This window comes from Corythoichthys intestinalis, chromosome 7, assembly GCF_030265065.1.
Source record: "Corythoichthys intestinalis isolate RoL2023-P3 chromosome 7, ASM3026506v1, whole genome shotgun sequence".
Classification (NCBI taxonomy): domain Eukaryota; kingdom Metazoa; phylum Chordata; class Actinopteri; order Syngnathiformes; family Syngnathidae; genus Corythoichthys; species Corythoichthys intestinalis.
In genome coordinates, this window is record NC_080401.1 from 29,775,047 (window position 1) to 29,791,087 (window position 16,041).

At 38.5% G+C, this 16,041-nt stretch overlaps 1 protein-coding gene across 9 annotated transcripts in view; it reads right to left on the bottom strand.

The window, feature by feature from the left end:
• The window catches only part of dnai3 (dynein axonemal intermediate chain 3), a 52,538-nt gene that overhangs the window by 13,981 nt on the left and 22,516 nt on the right, over positions 1-16,041 (bottom strand). For 6 of the 9 annotated variants that reach the window (XM_057841329.1, XM_057841326.1, XM_057841325.1 and 3 more), the window contains 8 exons: positions 15,541-15,637; positions 11,103-11,218; positions 10,831-10,891; positions 8,151-8,293; positions 7,866-8,073; positions 3,735-3,826; positions 3,386-3,499; positions 79-1,739 (listed from right to left, as the gene is read on the bottom strand). In XM_057841329.1, coding sequence (XP_057697312.1) covers positions 1,629-1,739; positions 3,386-3,499; positions 3,735-3,826; positions 7,866-8,073; positions 8,151-8,293; positions 10,831-10,891; positions 11,103-11,218; positions 15,541-15,637 — 942 coding nt within the window. In that variant the 3' untranslated portion in view covers positions 79-1,628. Of the gene's footprint in view, positions 1-78; positions 1,740-3,385; positions 3,500-3,734; positions 3,827-7,865; positions 8,074-8,150; positions 8,294-10,830; positions 10,892-11,102; positions 11,219-15,540; positions 15,638-16,041 lie in introns of those variants that run through there. The other 3 variants (XR_009063865.1, XM_057841328.1, XM_057841327.1) reach the window with 2 other exon arrangements.

The window sequence follows — 16,041 nt, forward strand, 5'->3', positions numbered from 1 at the left end:
TCACTCTGCCTTTTCTGTTCTGTGTCTGAAGCCATGCACATTTTAAAGAAAAAAAAAAGTAACATCAAGTTTCTCATCCTTTATTATTTTTGCGGTGCTATCAGTTTTGTTTTGTTTTCCCAACAAGACTTAAGTGCAGCCATGATCAATCAGACAGCAATGCAAAACAGCAAACAGACCCAGACGAAGAGGAAAGCTGGATCCAGGGTCACCATATCATAGGTCAACAAAAGATTCCCGAGGAAAAACAGTGTTAGCTAAAGATTTCAGTCTTTTGAAGGCTTTTGTGGGGCAGGCTGTGGGCCGGAAGAAGGGTGTGTTTGGGCGCTGTTTAGGGTAATTGTCTGTTTCAGATTGGGCAGAGGAGTACGTGCGTCACTGTTGCCAAGGCAACCAAAGTTGGAGATTTTGTCAGTCTCAACGCAAAAGGAGTGCTGAGTATTCAAGTTCTCAGCCATGGAGTCTTCTTGTTATCAGGCTTTCCTTGTGGCTAGAGATGATGTCCAACCACTGTTCTGGACTGTCCATCGTTGGCCCCCAGAAGAGCTGATGGCGGGATTTGGTGGTCCAGACATGGGCTTGTCGATGTCTTGGCTATCACCTGCTTGTCTCACATCAATTTCGCTCAGTCAGCTGCATGACGTGCAAGTTAGGCTTCCATAGTCAGCAGGCATTCTGTAGTTGTTATGCCTTTATCTGCTCGTTGTCTTGGGGCTGCAAATTCCAATCACTCCAAGTCCAACTACTCATACTTCAAATATATATTGTACTTGTTTTTTTAAACTATGATTTAAATGCTTTTTATTTTATATTTAGTGTGTTAGAGTAATACAAACGGTCAAACAGTAAATATAGGAAAGGATACTATTCCCTTCATTAAGAATGGTCAAGTCATGTCAAAATGTGTCCAGGGCCACATTGTACTTACAGTTCATGTTTAACCTCTTCGGAGTCCACATTTAATTGACTTGAAGAAGTATACAATATATACAGTGGGGAGAACAAGTATTTGATACACTGCCAATGGGCTTCCCCATATATGTTTGTAATTTCTCAGTGTTATTATTCATTACATAAGATCATTTAAAATGTTCTTAGATTTGAGCAACAATTAAGTTCTTTTCACCCATGTGCCCCACAGAATGCTGTATTTCTGAATCAATACATTTCAAGTCATCATTGTTGACTTAAACAACACAGATTCAGGTCTCAAATTGTCTGTGCGAAATAAAAAAATCATCAGCTTGTGAAATGTCAAATGAATAAGTACGCAATGTTCTGAGAGGGCTATCAACAACTGAGGTATATCTTGAAATCAAAGCAGCCGTAAAATTCCATTCTTGAGAGGCAATTTTTAAAAAGCACTAATGGATACCATTACCCAGAGACTAGAGCTCACACACAAGATGTGGATGGGAGATGAATTACTTGAAACCTAGAATGCAAAAGTTTGTTTCAATATTGATGATGACTCTAAGTTTATTAAGTCTTATTATTAATTTTTATAACTTTTTTTTTCATCTTAAACTCTAAGATTAGGGTTCAAGAAAATAAAATCTATTCAAGACCTGCGACTTTTCTGAAAATAAGTGTTTGTGGTATGTGGGAAACAAACCATCCATGTGTCGTTATGGTGTCAGTCCCATGCCTTTAAGGATGTTTTCTTCAATCAACAAAAAATTATTATATTCCTTCATTTCATCCTGTTCTTCTGTGGGGGTCGTAGGCTTCTCACTCTCCTTTGGAGAGAAATAAAGAAATATTACAATTACTTGCAAAAAAAAAAAAAAATCAAGTTCAAAAAGCAGTTCAATCCTGAATCTCATCACATTGATACCCTAGTCAACCTTCTTCTAACTTTACCAGAGTTCAATAATTACACTCACTGACTGTTGCCAAGTTTGTCCTCCATGCCCTAATAACATCCCTGTCCTGTCTGGGGTGTCAACATGAACTTGAGCAGACTCAGATGTCAAGAACTCTTCTTCCGGGTTTTTGACCCCCTCAGAATCCTGGCAGCAGATTACCGCCACTCTCATACACTTCACTAGCTCCAAATCAAGTTCTGCATACTTTAATAAAATCTGTCTAGCTGTTCCCCTGGACATTGTCTTAAACACTATTCTCAGAGCATACCTTAGATAACAAGAATAGCATACTTTTATGCATACATACCCATACATACACGAGTACAATGGCATCTTCATGTGCAATTCCATGAGATGGCAATAAATGGCCATCCATCTATTCTTTGTTCCGATTAGCCTCACTAGGCCCGTAAGTGTGCTTGAGCCAAGGGCATAGGTTTGGTCTCAATATTGGTAGGGACGATATAACAGCATAACCTGCATGTACACTTTTTGCTGGGGACGGGACATTAATAAGACCAAACAGATTGGGTGAACGGGGGTCAGGGCTACATTTCTCACAAATATGAACCGAACTTATTAATAGGTAAATAATGCAAAATAAATCTGTATTGGCTTATACGAAATTTCACACTTGCTGTGAATTGGAATGAGTTTATTCAAAAAATTCACACAGATTAATGTCACGCTAACTCTGAGGCAGGTCGGACTTTCAGTAGAACAATTAGTGGCGTGTTCCCCACCTTCACAACATTGACATCTTTTTACATTTCTTATAGTGGCTGTTGCTGGTGGGGGAAAAAATTCTAATATCCTTCGTCTTCGAAGTGGGCGGAGGAGTCATCAGTCAATCAAACATGCGTTTGAGGGGAAAAAATGGACCAGCACATTCAGCAAATGAAAAGTCTGAACATGATGAAAGTACTGTAATTTACTTAATAATGGTAGGGTCATTTCTATCGTTACAACATATGGGTAGACAATCTAAATGACATACATAACTGAAGTCATAATATAATGCAATTAAAGTTGCTCCAAAGTTGATGGGGACAATTTGGAGATCCTGAAAAGTTGGTAGTGATATGTCCCTACCGTCCCTATGCAAACCTATGCCCTTGGCTTGAGCCTATCTATATTAGCTGACTTTGGGAAAGGGTACAGTTTCAACTGTGCAATTAATAAAAGCGCAAACTTCACACAGTAAGCTGTACAGTATGTGTTAGACCACAGCCTGAATAAACATATTTTTAAATATTGTAGTGTTAAAACAGACCCAACCCAAGATCAGAATGTCAAACCTTTCCCCACAAGTGTACCAAGAATGAGGGACTAGTGAGTTAAGCCAAGTTAACTGACGGGCTTCCGGCAATAGGACATTGGATAACTGTCTTCATGACAAAAAATGAGGTTTTATAGAACTTCAAAAAATTATCAACAATATCAACATTTGAACTGCTGTGTAGATTTAATAGCAAAATAACTGACTGTCTTCGTGAATAAACTGTAGTATGTCTCACCGTCTTCTTTTGCTCCTCTGTTGCCGGCGCTTGGCTTTCCCAGAGTTCTTTTCTCTTCAAGAGATCATTTAGCCGCTGTATCTGTATATCAATGCATTTTCCAACATTCACCTTCTGCACATACATTTAGAAGGAAGGAAAAACGGTTTATATGCAATGTAAATGACATAAAATCCATTCTTTATATATAAAAATGAATTAGTCTTTCGTGGTATTGACTCAACAGGAATACAAAATAATAAAAACAAAAACAAGTCATTCAAGAGGATAATTTGGTTGTAATTTCTGCTAAAAAAAAAAAATAATGTAGAAAAGGCATGTTCCCTGTGCATGACTTAACCTGTCTTACCTCATTCCTGGAAGCAATGTAGAACACCGGTGGGATTTGAAATATACGGACTATTCCAAGATCGTCAGCCACAGCCAGGAAGTGCTGCTTGGCTGGAGTAACAAAGCCATAAAAATAAATGTCCATAAACAGTATTCAAGACATGAAATGTCATGCAGCACCAAGGCTTTCATAATGGCATGACAACGGAAACAGTTGAATTCTGGAACCTCAACATGTTGACATCATAAGCGGAGTTTATGGCCGAAAAGTGTCATTGCATGTAATTGACTTTCTTATATGTATATACATATATTGTTGTAAAGTTTTATATATGAATTGTTTTAAAGTTGTAAAGCATTAAAGCAACAAAAATGACTGAAATGAAAAAAAAGATATTTTTATAATGGGTCAAAATTATTGTTCGAACAGATCATGTGACTAGCACCTTAGATGGTCATTTGCTTTGCATATTAATAAAAAAAAGAATTATAAGGGAGGGCAATTTTATTTTTCAAATGATTTTTTTCTTTGTATGAATTTTTTTTTTTTTTTTTTTTTTTTTTGATTGAAGCAACTTTTTGGGGATTGAATAATTTAGACACAAATGTCCTACCCATAATATGGCCCGAGCACAAAAAGGATTGCTAAAATCAAAGAAATTTTTTTAAAATTAAAAATTAAGTGTTCAAAAGCAAATATTTGAGTCTCAAATATTTTTTCGCATTCAAAAACTTTTTTTATATGATTGAATTTTTTTTTTTTTTTTTTTTGATTGAAGTGGTTTTTTGTTTGAAAATCAATTTTTCTTGTTTGAAGCAACTTATTTTTTGATAGAATAATAAAGACAAATGTCCTAGCCAAAATGTGGCCCAAATGCAAAACATTTCTTTAATCAAAGAAGTTGCTTCAATCCAATAAAGATTGACTTCAATCCCCCCCCAAAAAATTCAAAGAGTTGGGCTTTGATACCCTCGTGCCGGTCGGGGCGGGCTGGATTTTTTAGGCCCGATCTAAATTCTAGCATCATATAATGTTAGCAAACTTTACACTTATTCAACATGTTGTTCTCTATTGTATTTTATTTTAAATTGCCTTTCAAGACGACTTGTCTGTTCTTGGTGCTGGATTCCATCAAATAAATTTCCACCCCAAAAATGCAACTTATACTCAGGTGCGACTTATATATGTCTTTTTCCTTTTCGTTGCGCATTTTTTGGCTTGTGCGACTTATACTCAGGTGCGATTTATAGTCCAAAAAATACGGTACATTGCTGCTTGCTAGTAAACCGACTTAATCTGATTACATGTACTTTCTCTTAGTAACGAGCAATCTAACGCATTCATTTTTCCAAACCAGTAATCTGAATAAATTTCATTTCCTTATTGGCTTAGCGTTACTATTTTGTTATTGCCTCATAATAGAAGTAGAATGACTATTATAGTCATGTACGGAGAGAATTTCGAATAGAACATGTTCCCCAGACAAGGTTCCCATCTTTTCACTACGGCAAGGCCGGCCCAGCCTATATGCAGACTACGCAGCTGCTTAGAGCCACCACTAGGGGGCCCCCAATCTGGCAACCGCATTTTATACATTATTAATACAGCATCGTGTATAATGTGGCGCGCATTGCCGTTTATCTATGCAAAAATCCATTTTCTTGTCATTACAATCTGGCAACCTGGGGAGTGACGTTGAACCTGCTTTGCAATGATTGGTGCTCAAACTTGCTTGGAAAATAGATGCAAGAATACGTCGAAGCGAATTTATCCTTTGGAGCAGAGAAACGAAAGAAGAAAATCGGAGAAGAAAAGAAACAACAGTATCAAGGTAATAGAGCATGTTTTTGAAGTTGTTGTTGTGCAAGACACTCCGCTTGAACGTTGTTGTCAGATGAGCTTGTCAATATGTCTGGTAATTGTCGTTAGCCGCAGGGCGAAGGCCCGGAGCGTTGTCACCTGTCGGCAACGGCAAATGTACGGCTTCCGCTAATTGTTGTAAAACGACCCTGTGGGGCTGGCCCCTCCCAACTCAATGCCGACCAAAAATGAGTTCTGTATATAAAAATGCGTAGAGGAAAATTAAACCCCGAAAAGTGACCTGCGTGGTATCCCCAGTCAAAGAGGCGCGTGATCAGTTTTTTTCCAAGTCATTTCTGCCGATCAAAACTGTCGCCACTTCCAGGATCGCTACTTTTATGCACAAGTTTACAGGAAATACACGCAGCGCCACACCATATGCTTCTATTTGTTATTTTCCAAGTGGCGAGAGCGCAACTGAGCATTGATTGTAACATCCCAAGTAATGATGTCAGCAATGATGTTGTTTTATAAAGATGTATTTCTATCACAACTCGGCGCCTGCTTGTAAAAGTGCTCTCCCTTCACTCTCGCTCCTGCGTGATGCGTTCAACTGCGATCACGAAAAAAACAGTGATCACAAAATAAAGATAGTATGTGTAGTGATTTCGAAATTTGCCGCAGGCAAGTAATGAGTTTCCGGTTCAGAGGTAAACCGCACGGGCGATGACGTAACACATTAGGCTTCTCCTTTCTACGCATGCGTAGTTTGCGCAAATGCAGGCGTACCTTGCAGAAACGCGAGGGCATTAAACGCACCTTAAACGAAGTGTGGAAAGGTACAAAAATTGTCGCCAAAATACCCTGGAGAAAATTATCTGTCCTAGTGTAGACGTAGCCGATCATTTCATTTATTATCAAGTAGTATGCCATGTACCGTATCAGCCTACAGTGACTCTACTTAATTAGTTGTGCACTCCCCGCAGTACACGTTTTTGTTGACGAATATTTCCCTGGGCTGAATTTTGTTCCATGCAATCATATTTTGTACTTTGGCTGATTCAAATGAGCTATTGAGAAGTATCTTGGAATTGGAGGTGGAATACCGTCCTCTTCACAAGGGGATTTTTCCCAAATGTACAATTCAAAGTAATGCTTGGCAATGTCGTGTACATAGTTATGTGATCAAGAATCAAGAAAGATGCACATAAGGTTACAATTTTAATACATTTTTACAAAAATATGGGCCCCTTGGCATTATTCTGCTTAGGGCCCCTAAATGGCCTGGGCCGGCCCTGCACTATGGTTTCATTTCCATGGTAACCACTCACGGTTACTTCCTCTTTTGGTCTCAAGTCACACGTGCTAAGTGTTTTGGGACTGAGAAAGGCGTGACAAACGCGGGGTGCACATTCGAACCGAGTGCAGCCACCTGTTGAGATGTGGGAGGGAATGTTAATATGTGTGCGCCCATGAATGAATGGGAGTATTTTTCCTTCATTCTGGAGTGCTCCAGCGATAAGTTGAGGCCGCTACATGCACGGCCGTTTCGTAGCTTTGACGGGTAGTCATTGCTCGGCAGGCAAATCGGCAGGCATTGTTTCATCATATTCATGCATATTTATGCCGTGAGGTGACCTGATCGTTTAGCATCTTTGGTAAGTCCGATTGAGTGTAAAGTGCTTAGTTGCCGCCATATTTTGTGGCCAAATTGACCGCATGTGTGTACTGATTACTTCCGGGTTGTGCGAGCGCATTCGCGCCTGTCCCCACCTTTATGTTTATTGCACTATTTATTGCAAAATTCATTTGTGTGTTGTTGATTATTGTGCAGTCAATTTGCATTGTTTTATATTGGCATTGAGATGCTCTTAACCCAAACCCCCAAAGCCTAACCCGATGTTCAGAATTTTTGACATTAGGCTTAATCTTTTAGTCGGTGGAGTTCATTTCGAAAAAAATCCATGCAGTTTGTCAGTTATTTGTTAGTGTCAGGGCTCCTGAATGGAAAAGCTAGCGCGAGTCAATGGTGGTTGAAATCAACTCCATCGACTAATTAAACCCCAGCTAACCGGAAGATTAAGCCTGACGTAAAAAATTCTGATCTTCCGCTTTTAATTCAATTATCGGAAAGTCAATTACATATGATGACATTTTCTGTTGTCATTCTTATGGTGAGGCAGCAAAGGGAGAAAAATTTTCAAACATAAGTGATAATTTACTTTTAAAGTAACTTAATTACCTTGATAATAAAGTAAACTGGATTGCTTTTATGAGGAGTAATCAGCAAAAAATATATATATATATTTTTTCAAGTAATCTGTGACAACACTGCTCACGAGTACTCACAAGTGACAGTCCATGGTTTGATGCAGGTTATTTTCCCATTGGACATATGTTCTTGCACATGCACAGCTTCTTCTGTCTTTTCCAGAATGTTCCACACCTCAATCTTTCCATCTCCTTTACTGACAAAGAAAACTCCGGGCCGGGTTAAAGACCAGCAAGCCGAAGTAGCTAACCCTTCCAAGCTCGGGAACAGAAAAATAGGGCCGTCCTGAAAGATGGTTTGTCAAACCTTACAAATGAGGGATAGTGAAGAAAACCAAAGGTTGAATACTTAAAGCATTTTACCAACACTCCTTCTTTCCAAATGGCAATATTGCTGGTTCCAAAAAGTGAAGTTCCAGTCAAGACAATGTCTTTATAAAAAGGTGAGCGCTCTATTGTATTGACCAAGCAGGGGTGGATTCTGAACAAATGAAGAGGCTTTGGACCTTGAGACAGAAAGAAAGATTTATCATCCTGCATGGAGGTTTGACTGGGTGAACACAAGGATAGCTTACTTATTGTGACTCACATTTAGAAGTTTTTACATGGTTACAGTGTTGTTTTTGTCAACAATGACGATAACGAAAAAATTTCATTGACGAACACTTTTTTCATGACGATGAAGAACTAAAAACATGGGTTGGGAGACTACAACATTACGAGACAAATGCCAGTTTTCGTCTGACGAGACGACAACGAGATGCAATGCAACATAGTTTCTGTCATATGTTCACAATGTGTGACATTTTCATATTGTACGTCAGGGGTCCCCAAACTACGGCCCGCGGGCCGGAAACAGCCCACCTCCACATTTGATCCGGCCCCCTGAACAATACCAGAGAGCTTTTTTTTTTTTTTTTTCCCCCAATAGTGTTATTTATTTCCTGGCTTTTTTTTCCGTGAAGAACCCAGAGATGGTTATTTGGTTATTATCTATTTAATTAATCGTGTTATTGTAGGAAAGCCCCATAGCATGTTTGTTCTTTAGTTTAATTGTTACTACTCCTGCCCTTTATGAAAAGCGAAGCGCGCACCAGTCACTTTCTCTCCTCCCTTCATTGCCGGTGTAGACAAGTAGACAAGTCACTTTTTCCTCCTTTCACTGCCTGCGGTTCGTTCCTCAAGCTGCCGTCCTGTTTAGTGGCAATCCAAGTGTTGTGTATGAATGAGAGAGGTGGGTGTATTGCAGAAGTGTGCTTTGGCAGTGCATAAACACGTTTGGCAGATGAGTTACCTGCTTAGGGTCCCTTGTATTCGTTAGCCGCCACGAGCTAACCGCTAGCCACCGTGTGCTAACCGTTAGCCGCTAGCGCTAATCGCTAATGCTAATCGTTGGCCCCTTTGGCTACATGGTGGAGGCTGAATTTTGTTTGTTGCCAATTCACTTATCTAAATTGTTAGTTATTTTCCTGCTTAATGTGTATGCACATTATTGTGAAGGATTAGCATTGTTTGCATTATGTAAGCAGTGCATTTCATTTATATTATATTTAATGTTGTTCCTGTTAATTTAGATGTGTTTATAATACAGTATATGTTTATAGGTTATATATATTATATTACTGACATGTTATATGGTTATTTTGTATTCACAGAAGCCACAATACAAAAAAATAAATCTCAAACTCCTTTCATCATCATTAAAGGAAACAAATAAATCCTGAACATCCCCTGTTGATTCTCTGATCGGAGTCACAACTCCATAGCGTTGCCGGCTTTATACCACACACCCACAGAGGGATCCCCAGTCAAATTAACCCTCTTTTTCAGTTATAATTATTATTATTATTTATTATTATTATTATTATTATATATATTAGTATTTTATTTACTTTTGTTCCGTGAAGAATCCAAAAAGGGTTATTTGATTTTGGCTTTCTGAAAAAGAATACATTTTTAAATTTAGGCACTCTTGCAGTCCTCACACTTTTTCCGTTACAAACTGACCCCGGCCCCTAATCAGAGAAGGGAAAAGTTATGTGGCCCCCCACAGGAAAAAATTTGGGGACCCCGTTGTACGTCAGCTTGCATCATAGCAGTGTTTGAGCTTCTCCTTCCTCACTGAAGTTTTGGATGTGTAGCTAGGCTGCGCTCCATCTTGCTTGTTTGTAAACACCGTAAAATTTGTTTTCTTATGTTGGCAAGGAGAATATGCTATTTTACTTTAGCCTTTAAAGGTCTGTGCTGAGTGATCATCAGACGCTAAATGTAGCTCCTAGTGCCAGTGTGGCATTCGCGTTAGCATTAGCGTCAGAATGGGCAGGGGCCTCTTAAAACACTGGCCATTCTAAAGCAGAGCCACTTGGCTTTTCTGGTCAGCCTGTTGGCGAAATAGCATTTAGCTAATAGCCCACTTAAACTGTTTTGTTTGGTAAATGAGCAATTACAGGGAAATACTGATTGGTTGCAACTTCTGGCTAGACTAAGAATAGCAAAAAAAAAAAAAAAATAGCAAAAAAAAAAAAAATCCCACACTTCCTAGTGTTAAACGAAAATCTTTTTTACATACAGTTCTTGACTTCCAGGTGGGTTTAATTGAAAAGGATGTACTGTATTTTTTCCTTACTGATGTAAGTTGCCGTTGTCCTTGTAGATGTGCTCATCTATGTTTATTCGAAATTGTTGGAAACGTTTATTTTATTTTTTTTTTTTTTGTTCTAAAACTAGAATTTTACGAAAACATTTAAGTACAGTCGAGTTACAGTAATTTGTATGAGATTTTGTCGACTGAAACTAGACAAAGACAAACACTTTTTGAAATTACTAAAATATGACTGACTAATAAGTATTTTTGTCCAAAAGACAAATAGTCCATCCGGGCACTTAGACTTCCATTCTCCGTGTAAAAAAAAAAAAAAAAAAAAAAAGGCAAATAGTAAAACAAAAATTAAAAGGGCTGACAAAAACAACACTGCATGGTTACATTGGCACTTATGATTTTTTTCCACAAGCTGTTATGAAGGTATACTGTAACATCACTCACTAAGTAATTGATCAAGATCGTTTTTCTCCATTTTCCACTCAGAATAAACTACCTCCCCATCCTGGCAAAAAAGAAAAACATAACAGATACGCTAACACTTGTCATGTAAAGTTGAATTATTTACACAATAGCACAAAACCAAAGCAATCTTAAGTACAAATAGTTCAAATGCTATAACAATGAAGGAAAATAATGCTATTTGCTATGTGTGGACAGATAAATATTAATGCACTTGATATGCTGAGGATAAATATGACTTTAAAAATATTTACCTGTGTTCCAATATAAACCTTGGTATTTATGTCTGGCACGGGTGTTTGTGCTTTGCCAGAGTTTATTTGGAGCTGGCTGTAGTCTGGAGTTAGTGCTGAGGCTTCACCACCACTTTCTTGAGCATCACAAATTCATTATAATGTTAAAAATATCAAACGGACATAGTCAATAACTTGTTGAGAAATGATATTCATCAAGAAAATGTTGGAGGTTAAATACAAAGGATGCTTCTTGTCTTAAAATTTTGACTTGAAATGGGACACTCAGTTGATGTTAACTAATCGATCAAAAGCGCTCACCATACTTACTGTAAATATCAAACACATACAGTGGGGAGAACAACTATTTGATACACTTCTGATTTTGCTGGTTTTCCCACTTGCAAAGCATGTAGAGGTCTGTAATTTGTATCATAAGTTCTCTTCAACTGTGAGGGACGGAATCTAATACAAAAAAAACAGAAAATCCATCCTCCCCTCAATACGGTGCAGTCGTCCTGTACCCTTGGCAGAGAAGCAAACCCCAAAAAAATGATGTTTTCTCCTCCATGTTTCACGGTTGGGATGGTTGGGATGGGATGGTCTTGGGGTTCTACTCATCCTTCTTTTTCCTCCAAACACGATGAGCCGAGTTTAGACCAAAAAGTTCAATTTTGGTCTCATCTGACCACATGACCATCTCCCATAGCTCCTCTGGATCATCCAGATGGTCAGTGGCAAACTTCAGACGTGTCTGGACATGCACTGGCTTCAGCAGCGGGACCTTGCGTGCGCTGTAGGATTTTAATCCATGACGGTGTAATGTGTTTCCGATGGTTTTCTTCGAGACTGTGGTTCCAGCTCTCTTCAGGTCATTGACCAGGTCCTGCCGTGTAGGTCTGGGCTGATCCCTCACCTTCCTCATGATCAGTGATGCCCCATGAGGTGAGATCTTGCATGGAGCCCCAGAACGAGGCAGACTGACCGTCAACTTGAACTTCTTCCATTTTCTAATAATCGCTCCAACAGTTGTTACCTTCTCACCAAGCTGCTTGCTTATTTTCCTGTAGCCCATCCCAGCCTTGTGCAGATCTATTATTTTATCCCTGATGTCCTTACACAGCTTTTTGGTCTTGGCCATTGTGGAGAGGTTATTATTTGTTTGTTTGAGCATGTGAACAGTTGTCTTTTATACAGGTAACAGAAAAGAACTAAGAGCCGAAATATTTACTAGTTGGTAATGTATCAAATACTTATTTCATGCAGTTAAATACAAATTTATTATTCAAAAATTATACACTAGGATTTTCTGGATTTTTGTATTAGATTCCGTCCCCTACAGTTGAAGAGAACTTATGATACAAATTACCAACCTCTACATGGCTTGCAAGTGGGAAAACCAGCAAAATCGGCAGTGTATCAAATACTTGTTCTCCCCACTGTACCACATTTGTACAAGCATGTTAGAGCAGGCTTGCTTATGCTGCCCCCAAAGCATACATTGTTTTTACAGGTTGAAGACCACTCAAATTGTAATTGTTCTCTTCTTCTTTTTGTGAAATATAACTTTCAGGTCCAACCCCTCTGTCCTTTGTGAGCCGGCTGTCTTGAAAGTGGGTAGCTTCTTGACTTAATTAAAAAAAAAAATATATATATATATATATACATACAGTGGGGAGAACAAGTATTTGATACACTGCCAATGGGTTTTCCCATTGGCAGTGTATCAAATACTTGTTCTCCCCACTGTACATATGGCGGAAAACACAGACAAGACTGAAAAGCCAGTTTCTGCTCTTGCACCGTTCTTTAAAATAAACTGCTGTATTTTAAGTTACGTTACGTTTTAAGTTAAGCTGTTGTGTTTGATAGAACAATACGTCTATATGCTGCCATAGCAGATTCATGGCGCATTAAGCCCCCGAACTATTATTAATTTGTCCGTCTTACCCTGGAAACCCCCGTTTACAGACGTCACGCGTTTGTTTCAACCCAGCCATAAAAAGAAGGTAAGTAATTACATTTATTATTCAAAATGACTGTCATTTTTATCTTAGAATCATTAATTGATGTCAAATATTTCGTTTAAAAAAAAAAAAAAAAAAAAAAAAAAACGACTTTAAACATTTTTTCACTCGCATATTTAAACTTTTAAACAAATTACGTCACAATGAAAAAAATGCCGTGTGTAAAAAAGTCACGGATATCTACCTCATAACTATCGATTAATTGTGTTTCTTTGTTAATGTCGTATTTTCCCCAATATGTTAAATGATCGATCCAAAAGAAGAAAAATTGAAAAATAACGTTAAAAAGGGTAAATATATGAAAAAGAAAATCTCGACCACTCGTTGATGTCGCGATTTCTGGATGCGACCCTTGTTATATTACCATGTTTCACCCATAAAATTCCCCAAAAGTCCGGCTGTGGCCATTCACATCTGTTTCTTGACACTCGATGATACATGCTACATGGAGTTTTTGGATCAAAACAAGGTAAGTACGCGATAATACCTCGTTAAAATCATTTTTTCTATTACTGGTATTTAATTTTTTTTATTATTTTTTTTAATCCGGGGTGATTAATTGTTTGCAGAATTTGGAGTTAAGGCAGTAGAGGGCAGCCTCCTGTGGGGTGGGAATATGCCACTACAGGCATTTTTTAGTCTGTATGGCACACTAGTGCTTTATTTATTTATTCATTTTTTACTTTATAATACTTTTCACTCTTCTCGCACTATATATAGTGGGGCAAATAAGTACCGGTATTTATTCAACCACCAATTGTGCAAGTTCTCCTACTTGAATAGGCCTGTAATTGTCAACATGGGTAAACCTCAAACATGAGAGACAGAATCTGGAAAAAAAAAACATTGTTTCACATTGTTTGATTTTTAAAGAATTTATTTCCAAATTAGAGTGGATAATAAGTATTTGGTCACCTACAAACAAGCAAGATTTCTGGCTGTAAAAGAGGTCTAACTTCTTCTAACGAAGCTCCACTCGTTACTTGTATTAATAGCAAGTGTTTTAACTCATTATCGATATAAAAGACAGCTGTCCACAATCTCAGTCAGTCACACTCCAAACTCCACTATGGCCAAGACCAAAGAGCTGTCGAAGGACACCAGAGACAAAATTGTAGACCTGCACCAGGCTGGGAAGACTGAATCTGCAATAGGTAAAACGCATGGTGTAAAGAAATCAACTGTGGGAGCAATTATTAGAAAATGGAAGACATACAAGACCACTGATAATCTCCCTCGATCTGGGGCTCCATGCAAGATCTCACCCCGTTGCGTCAAAATGATAACAAGAACGGTGAGCAAAAATCCCAGAACCACACGGGGGGACCTAGTGAATGACCTACAGAGAGCTGGGACCACAGTAACAAAGGGTACTATCAGTAACACAATGCACTGCCAGGGACTCAAATCCTGCACTGCCAGACGTGCCCCCCTGCTGAAGAAAGTATACGTCCAGGCTCGTCTGCGGTTCGCTAGAGAGCATTTGGATGATCCAGAAGACGACTGGGAGAATGTGTTATGGTCAGATGAAACCAAAATAGAACTTTTTGGTAGAAACACAGGTTCTCGTGTTTGGAGGAGAAAGAATACTGAATTGAGTCCGAAGTAAACAATACCCACTGTGAAGCATGGGGGTGGAAACATCATGCTTTGGGGCTGTTTTTCTGCAAAGGGACCATGACGACTGATCTGTGTAAAGGAAAGAATGAATGGAGCCATGTATCGAGAGATTTTGAGTGAAAATCTCCTTCCATCAGCAAGGGCATTGAAGATGAGACGTGGCTGGGTCTTTCAGCATGACAATGATCCCAAACACACAGCCAGGGCGACAAAGGAGTGGCTTCGTAAGAAGCATTTCAAGGTCCTGGAGTGGCCTAGCCAGTTTTCAGATCTCAACCCCATAGAAAATCTGTGGAGGGAGTTGATGGTCCGTGTTGCACAACGACAGACCCAAAACATCACTGCTCTAGAGGAGATCTGCATGGAGGCATGGGCCAAAATACCAGCAACAGTGTGTGAAAAGCTTGTGAGGAGTTACACAAAACGTTTGGCCTCCATTATTGCTAACAAAGGGTACATAACAAAGTATTGAGATGAACTTTTGGTATTGACCAAATACTTATTTTCCACCATGATTTACAAATAAATTCTTTAAAAATCAAACAATGTGATTTCTGTTTTTTTTTTTTTTTTTTTTATCTTCCACATTCTGTCTCTCATGGTTGAGGTTTACCCATGTTGACAACTACAGGCCTCTCTAATATTTTCAAGTGGGAGAACTTGCACAATTAGTGGTTAACTAAATACTTATTTGTCCCACTGTACTATATCTCACACACCACTGATTTGTGACATCAGTGCATATTTTGTACATTACACAATCTAATTTTCCATGCTTGTTTGCAATGGGAGCATACAACTCTTTTTCTCACCTGAGATTGTGGTGGTGGTGTTGTTATTGGCGAAGGGGTAAAGGCTGAATCTTATTGGGGCATAATCGCCATTCCGCTCCATGTTTACCAACGGAACCTAAAACAGGAACAAAAATGAGTGTTTGACCATTAGCACCTTAAAGAATAAAGAATCCTAAATTCTGTTTACTTAGTTAAAGGATTGTCAAATTACACCAGTAGTTTTAAAGGTCCATCAAAACACAGCTTTACAGCTGCTGTTTGGGTAGTTATAATCAGGGTGAAATAGATTTTTTTTTTTTAAAACTGGTCAAAAAGAAAATTCAGTCGCACTAAAATGACCTATCTACAGATATTCAAATTAAATCACTTTCAAGACAAGAAACAAAGAAATAAATGACCAAATGACTATTAGGTTGCAATCTGCGGTACTCATTTGAGAACCAAACCAAAGCGTTTATGTACTGCCGTGCCTATTACATCATTTACTTTTATATATTTATTTCATGAAATGAAAAATGT